The following is a 6,797-nucleotide window of genomic DNA, read 5'->3' as shown; positions in this document are numbered from 1 at the left end:
TCTCCCTTCCCGACTTATCTATCTGTATCTATGTATTTTCCTTCTAGACAGATGTTATTTTCTATCGAGACTATTTACTAATATTAGATGTTTATGATATAGTGACACCTCGTTTTGAGCGTTTGTTAGACAGTTGTGGTCGTATTTTTTATTATGCAATTTTGATATTGGTTAAAGAGTTATTCCGCCTTGTTATTTATATCCTTAATTATTTAATGGATTAATAATTGAATTGTATTATTGTTATTAAGTATTGGCTCCATCACGACCATTGGTGGAATTTTGAATCCTGACAATATAATATAATGTAATTTTTATTCTAATATTATGAAACTTCTAACTTATAAATAAACAAATTAAACATCAACTTTGAAATATTAAAGTATTAAAAACTTAAAGTCTTAAACAAAAATTTTAATTTATATTAACTATTATGAAGTAAGACACTAAGACCAATATTTGGATAAAAACTTCAAAGAGCCTTAAATTTCATTAAGTAGTACCTAAAACAAGAATTTTTTTAACACAATTTGCAAGTTTTATTATTATGCTTAAACTTGTAAATTTAAAGTTTACACCAACTAAATCAAACTTCAATTCATAATAGTGAAATTCATTCAAAGCTTACAAATGAGACATTTCTAATTTAATAAACTTAATAAAAAACAAAGAAAAACTTCAAATTTATTCTCTAGACGATCTTCTGCTTTTTCTTTGTTTCTTCGTTCCAATCCAATTCATTCTCTGACCTTCTAGCAATCTTTAACTTCATCTATCACATGTGGGTGCCTATTAAAGAAGTATCTGAGCAGAGTATCCATTCCCTCTCTATTAGTCTCGCGCTCATGCTTTTATGTCTGAGTACCAAGTTTACATTGAACTATATCTAGATTTATTTGATCAAAATAATTTCACGCCTTAGTTCTTCTTCGGGGCACATGCACACGAGGAGGACAATTCATTATGCAAATAGATTTTCGATAGGAATTTAAAAGAGAAAGAGGAAAAGAGAATTAAAATTGTGAGGGAAGTTATTTGTGAAGAAAACAAAGAAGAGGGGGTTCTATCTATAGTTTTTAAAAAGGGTAAATTTTAAACCAATGGAGGGGGTTAGTTTTTAAATAAAAAGGGTCAAAAAGGCTATTTGTGCAGTTCCAGCTGGTGGGTAACGGTCAGCTCCAATTTTGACCATTGCCAACGGTCAACTTCATTAAAAATAGAATAAAAAATAGTTGTTAAATCGGTCTGTGCTGGTCCAAACCAGTTCGGGTAACCGGTTAAGCTATGGCACAACATTACCAGGTTCAACCGATCCCCGATCACCCGTTGCCAAAAACGAACCGGGATAGACCGATTTATCTCAACATTTACCAGACCCACCCCTATTACCGGGTTGGTCCAGTCCGGATGGATGTCGGTGCGGTCTGGGGCATTTTCGGGCCAGCTCGGCCCGTTAGCCACCTTTACTGCAAACTTTTCGTAAAAATTGGTTGGCGTAGCCACTTTTTGGCCACACTATTAGAGTTTGGTCGCCTTTTCAAATGCATTGGTGAAGTAGCCACTAGTCTGAATAAATTAATATTTTTGCCCCCAACTAAAACACGAAACAAAACTCCAGCAATTGATACCGGAGTTCGAAACCCCAAGAATAATTCATGAATTTTGAGCTTTTGCTAGTATAAAGTACAAGAACGATTCTTGGAATTTAAAATAAAGTATCTGAAATAATGAGAAAAGATTCAAACTCTAGTAATCGTTATCGGGGTTTGAACATATATAGGTTTGAACTTGATAATATGCGAGATTTACAATGTAATCGAATATGTTTTACCCGTACTTTGGTGTGTGTTTAGGTGTTTTAAAGGTTGAAAGATGACCATTTGAGCTTAATTATTGAAGTTTATTATGTAGGAAGCAAAGAGTGAAGATTAGAGGTGATTTGAGCATTAATGAAGCTAAAAGGCAATTTCTGAAGAAAAGAAAAATCGGACTCAGGTAGTGAAGTAACTTCGAAAAGCACAGGAAAATCTGAAAAACTCAACTAGACCTTGTGCGAAGTACAACTATAGCACAAGGGCAAATTTACATGCGTTTTATCTTGAGGGGCAACTTAGTCATTTGGCTTAGGGACGTGATATAAAAGCTTTTAACTCTTATTTCAGCCGCATTCTTGGCTTGAGAAGGCAATGAACACCATTGTTGAAGTAAAATTGAGCTCGGAAGATCCTCAAGTCCATTCCACAAGACGAATCGAAGAGTTTTTCTCTATTTTTCTATTTTTATTTATATGGATTTTAATCTCACAATGGTTTGTGTGTTTTTGAGTAATAGTATGAGTAGCTAAACCTTTCTTCTATGGTTTTGATGGAATCAATTATTGGGTGAATTATTGACCATGCTTATTTATAATTAGTTGTTTTTATAATCTATTTGTTCAACTACGTTTTTCTTGTTGTTAATTGAAGGCCATCGATTAACCATGCCTATTTATCATGTGTTGCTTGAAAAAGAATACCTGATTAGGTTGTTGTTGAACAATGTCACTTCTGAGTATGTTAAGAGATTAATTACTTGGATTTAAAAGTGGGATTAGAGATAACGAAGCTTTGTCACGATCTTTGTGAGTCGCTTGAATTGCTAACTAGGGTTAGTTCGAGAGAATAATTCTAGAAAATTACTGCTTTTGATCGAGAGATAATTGTGGTAACAGGAGAACTCACGATCAATGGAGAATAAATCGGCGTGATTATATTGAACACGTTAAGCATTCATCTTGATAAATGCGGAAATAATAATCCTAGGCTTTTTTTCTCTTCAATTCACATATTTCTCTTTAGTTGATAATCTTATTACTTTAGTATTTTTTTAGTTAAGTAGTTTAAAACAAAAATCTTAATCTTTATCACTCGAAAATTATTTGAACTTATTTTCTTAGTGATATTAAATAGCTATAGCAAAGGCTATGTTCTTTATGTGATTCGATACTGGACTCATAAGCTAGGTTATATTTGCAGCGACCGCTTATCCTTTTTAGGATTAGAGTTGGGGATGATCAGAACTCCAGTAATCGTTACCTGGGATTGAACCTATAAAGTTTTGAAAAAATCATAGTAATTATTATTGGGGTTTGAACATAAAAGGACATTTCACCTATGGTACCTCTTTTGAACTCAAGGAAAATATCATGAAGCTTTAATTAGTAGAAGTTAGAACTCCATGATTGTATCCTAGAACTCAAAATAAGGTACCATTGCTGGGGTTTGAACTTATAAAGGTTTGAATTTCAGTACAATGTGCTGAAATTTTTTCTTTAAAAGCTCTGAAGTCCAATATCATGTATTTTAAATTTCACATGTAGAGAGTTTTTCGAACTCTAGTATATTATGCTAGAGTTCCATTTGTAGAATGTTTGAAATCCAATAGCGATTGTTGAAGTTATTTAGTGTGTTGGGGGTACTTTTGTCAAAAATATACCCGCGGTTAAATGGAGTGGCTAAAGTTTTATAAATTTTTAAGCAGAGATTAAAAGTGACTAATTACTAATATTACACAAACTTTTCCTAGTTGTTCACGTTAGTGCAAAGTACTAGTACTTGGTCCAATCGGGTGAGAAAAATTACTAATGGTACAATTGGGGCTTCAATTCTCGTGGGGCAAAGCCACTTGGAAGTTTCCACTTGCAAGAATAACGCCTTCTCCTGTTAAATCGTGTGGATATACAAAAGACTTCAATGTTGACTCCATTTCATCCCTTTTCCTCCACTGTGTGTCAAATTCAATCTTCATTTTCAACTCTCAATTTCCAGCTCTTCTAGTCCTTTATTTTTTCTCGCAACTCCAATTTTCACCAAAAAATTATTCCCTTTCAACCTCTCCCCTACGAGAGCTGTTCTCTAGCTCTCGATCAAATTCCACATTCTAAACAACCCCCCAACTCCGCTTTTACCTTTCTTGATCCTTCATCAGCTCACCCATGTAGAAATACCCATTTTCATATTTTTTTCTTCTTCTTCTTTTTCTTCTTCTTTCTTTTATGTGTAAAAATATTTTTGCATCCTTAATTCTTCATCGGATCAAGCATGTGTTATTTTCTGGGTAAATTAGAACGGGATCTCTAATTTTATATTTTCTCTGTGTACATCTGCTATAGTGGAATTGCTGTTTTTCAGCCATGGAGTAGTCATAATTGATCAAATCAAACTATTCTCTAGGTTAAAAATGGAGGTGGCAGCGCAGTTAAAGAGAGGGATATTGAGGCAATTCTCAACAGGATCCTTTAGGAAGAGCGGAAAATTCAGTTTCAAGAGGCAGAATTCATTCGATCCAAGGAGGAATAATTTGAGGTTCAGTTTCGGCAGGCAGTCGTCGCTTGATCCGATTCGAAGGAGTTGTTCGAATGAAAATGGCGAGCTGAGTGTGCCAGACAATCTCGATTCGACGATGCAGCTGTTATTCATGGCGTGTAAAGGGGATGTGAAGGGAGTTCAGGACTTGTTGGATGAAGGCATTGATGTGAACAGCATCGATTTGGATGGGAGGACTGCTCTTCACATTGCTGCCTGTGAAGGCCATGTGGAAGTTGTCAAGCTTCTGTTGAGTAGGAAGGCTAATATGGATGGCCGTGATCGCTGGGGTAGCACGGTATAAATCTTGTTATTTTTACTCCTTTGGGGATTATTTTCTTGTTGTTGTTTGGTAAATTGCAGTAGGAATCCTTTAATTTAAACAAACTATGGGGATCCTTTGGCTTTCTTCTTCCTCCTTCCTTGTGTTATATCCAAATATTTTGCTGTTTGTGGTCTGACAAATACAATGCAATGGTATAGGCATTAGCAGGTGGAGATTCTCTACTTTGAGAAAGTATTGACGTATGATGAACAAGATCTGTACAAGCTTTTTGTCTCCGAATAATCGTATTTAGGTCCTATAAATATGCAAAATGCTTTGATAAAATAAGGACAAGCAACCAACCCATAAAGGCTCATATTTTATAACAATCAAGCAATTTATGAGTTTGGGTTTAGTAGTACTATAAATCTAAATGTAAATCTTGTTGCTTTATCCCTTATTACCCAAATTGACTGTTATAACTGGCTGTGACAGGCAGTAGCTGATGCCAAATACTATGGAAATGCTGAAATTTACAACATTTTGAAGGCCCGTGGAGCCAAAGCGCCAGTAAGTGGGCTAAGTTTCCTAATCAGATTGAGGTTCCTTATGTTTTGGCACTCATAGAAGCGTGTGTTATGTTGCTAGAAAATCAGAAAGACGCCAATGGCTGTAGCAAATCCTCGAGAAGTTCCAGAATATGAACTAAACCCTCTGGAACTTCAAATCCGCATAAGTGATGGAATCTCAAAGGCAAGCTCTTTGTTTTGTTAATCAGCATTGTGATGTTTCAATAATGCTACGGTTGATGAAGGCACAGTTAGGCCTTAAATTGTGAAAGTTACCTTCCATCTAAAATTAAAGGAAGCCTGAATCCATTAGATTCTTTAACCATTTTTTTATCTTTCTTTGCTTCTTGAGTGAAGCCGTGAGATACAAGGCCCACTTTCGTTTCATGCCATGCTTTTGGCTGGATAAGTTTTGAATCTGTTCTCAACAAGTTTTCTAAATTTTCTTTTTTTAAGTTTTTACAGGGTTCATATCAAATTGCCAAATGGAATGGAACGAAAGTTTCGGTAAAGATACTTGACAAGGATAGCTATACAGACCCTGAAAGCATGTATGTTTCAGCTGCTCTGCAATTCCCATATCATGTGTGATGCTTCTCGGAGTTCTGTAGATACTCAATTATTTTGCTTTTGTGTCCTGTATCAAGAGAACCCCATATTAAAATTTTTATTGGATTGCGCTATCTACAGAGTAAAACCCCCTGTGACAATTTAATTTGGACTTTTAATTTGGATCCTCCAATCTTAGGGCTTCACTAATCTGTGTGTGGATGGGTCACGTACTTCAGTTATCTTTTTGATGAAGCTGATTTTGCCAAAACAACAAAAATTTGATAGAAAGATGAAGTAATACATTGGTCAGAAAAATTCAGCTGTAGTCAGATAGAAATGGTACTGTTTACATCATGTAAGTTGGTGAAGCTGGCAGAATGCTATTGTTGATCGGTTGATTTTGTCATGTGCTATATTTGCACATTGGTGATAGATTCCTTGATTTGTATCCTAATCTGTAATTGAGATTTAGAAGTTGGGTTTGTCATCTGTGGTACTTAGCTTTCTTCTTACGTGTCATCCTAACATTTCTTTGAACCCCTAAGACTTGGAATGCAATGTTACCTAATCTTCTTTTGCATTTAGTGCTACTCCCAGAGGTCATTGTTTCCTTGAAACTGATACTCGCTCCGTCCAATTTATGTGAAGGTGCTTGACTGGAGACAAAGTTTAAGAAAGAAAGACTTTTGAAACTTTTGGTTTAAAACATTCCATAGATATTTCTTTGGCTATAAATCACAGTGTTGTGAAAAGCGCCCGCTTCAGCACTTAAAGCGCGAAGCGAAGCGGGCAGTTGGTCGCTTCTGTGTTGTGAAGCGTAGCAGGTGATATAAAGCGTGTGCTTCTGCCCTTCGGTATATTAAGTGGCTGCCAACGTTAAAAATAAAAAAAACTCTCTTTTTTCAAAACATCATCGAGCAGCAGAGAAAAACAGGCGATTAGGGTTCCCATTTTCTGCACTTTTCAAGTTCAAGTTCAAGCCCAGGTATGTGATTTCTTCCTCGTCCTTTTTCTTTTTCTTTCACTGTTTTAGTCTCAAAATAGTAGCGAAATGCTGCCAATTTCTTT

At 35.5% G+C, this 6,797-nt stretch overlaps 1 protein-coding gene across 2 annotated transcripts; it reads left to right on the top strand.

Moving 5' to 3' along the window:
- The first annotated feature begins 3,752 nt into the window (after positions 1 to 3,752).
- LOC104118705 (integrin-linked protein kinase 1-like) lies at positions 3,753 to 6,216 on the top strand. Of its 2 annotated transcripts, XM_009630017.4 has the most exons (5): positions 3,753 to 4,095; positions 4,212 to 4,641; positions 5,104 to 5,178; positions 5,257 to 5,361; positions 5,643 to 6,216. In XM_009630017.4, exons 1-5 carry the CDS (start codon positions 4,034 to 4,036, stop codon positions 5,766 to 5,768), a joined length of 798 nt encoding a protein of 265 aa, XP_009628312.1. In that variant the 5' UTR covers positions 3,753 to 4,033; the 3' UTR covers positions 5,769 to 6,216. The 2 variants fall into 2 exon arrangements, with proteins under 2 accessions (XP_009628312.1, XP_070033426.1); XM_070177325.1 differs by having other exon boundaries at positions 4,072 to 4,641.
- Positions 6,217 to 6,797: the final 581 nt, after the last annotated feature.

Source organism: Nicotiana tomentosiformis, chromosome 6 (genome assembly GCF_000390325.3).
Source record: "Nicotiana tomentosiformis chromosome 6, ASM39032v3, whole genome shotgun sequence".
Lineage (NCBI taxonomy): Eukaryota > Viridiplantae > Streptophyta > Magnoliopsida > Solanales > Solanaceae > Nicotiana > Nicotiana tomentosiformis.
The sequence above is the reverse complement of the archived record's forward strand: the minus strand, read 5'-3'. Positions and strand labels throughout refer to the sequence as shown.

What these genes read in the sequence shown, in the direction of transcription:
- LOC104118705 (XM_009630017.4), top strand. Translation starts at nt 4,034, where the DNA reads ATGTGTAAAAATATTTTTGCATCCTTAATTCTTCATCGGATCAAGCAT. An exon ending in GTGATCGCTGGGGTAGCACG is followed by an intron (nt 4,642 to 5,103) that starts GTATAAATCTTG and finishes TGGCTGTGACAG; the next exon opens with GCAGTAGCTGATGCCAAATA. An exon ending in TAAGTGATGGAATCTCAAAG is followed by an intron (nt 5,362 to 5,642) that starts GCAAGCTCTTTG and finishes AAGTTTTTACAG; the next exon opens with GGTTCATATCAAATTGCCAA.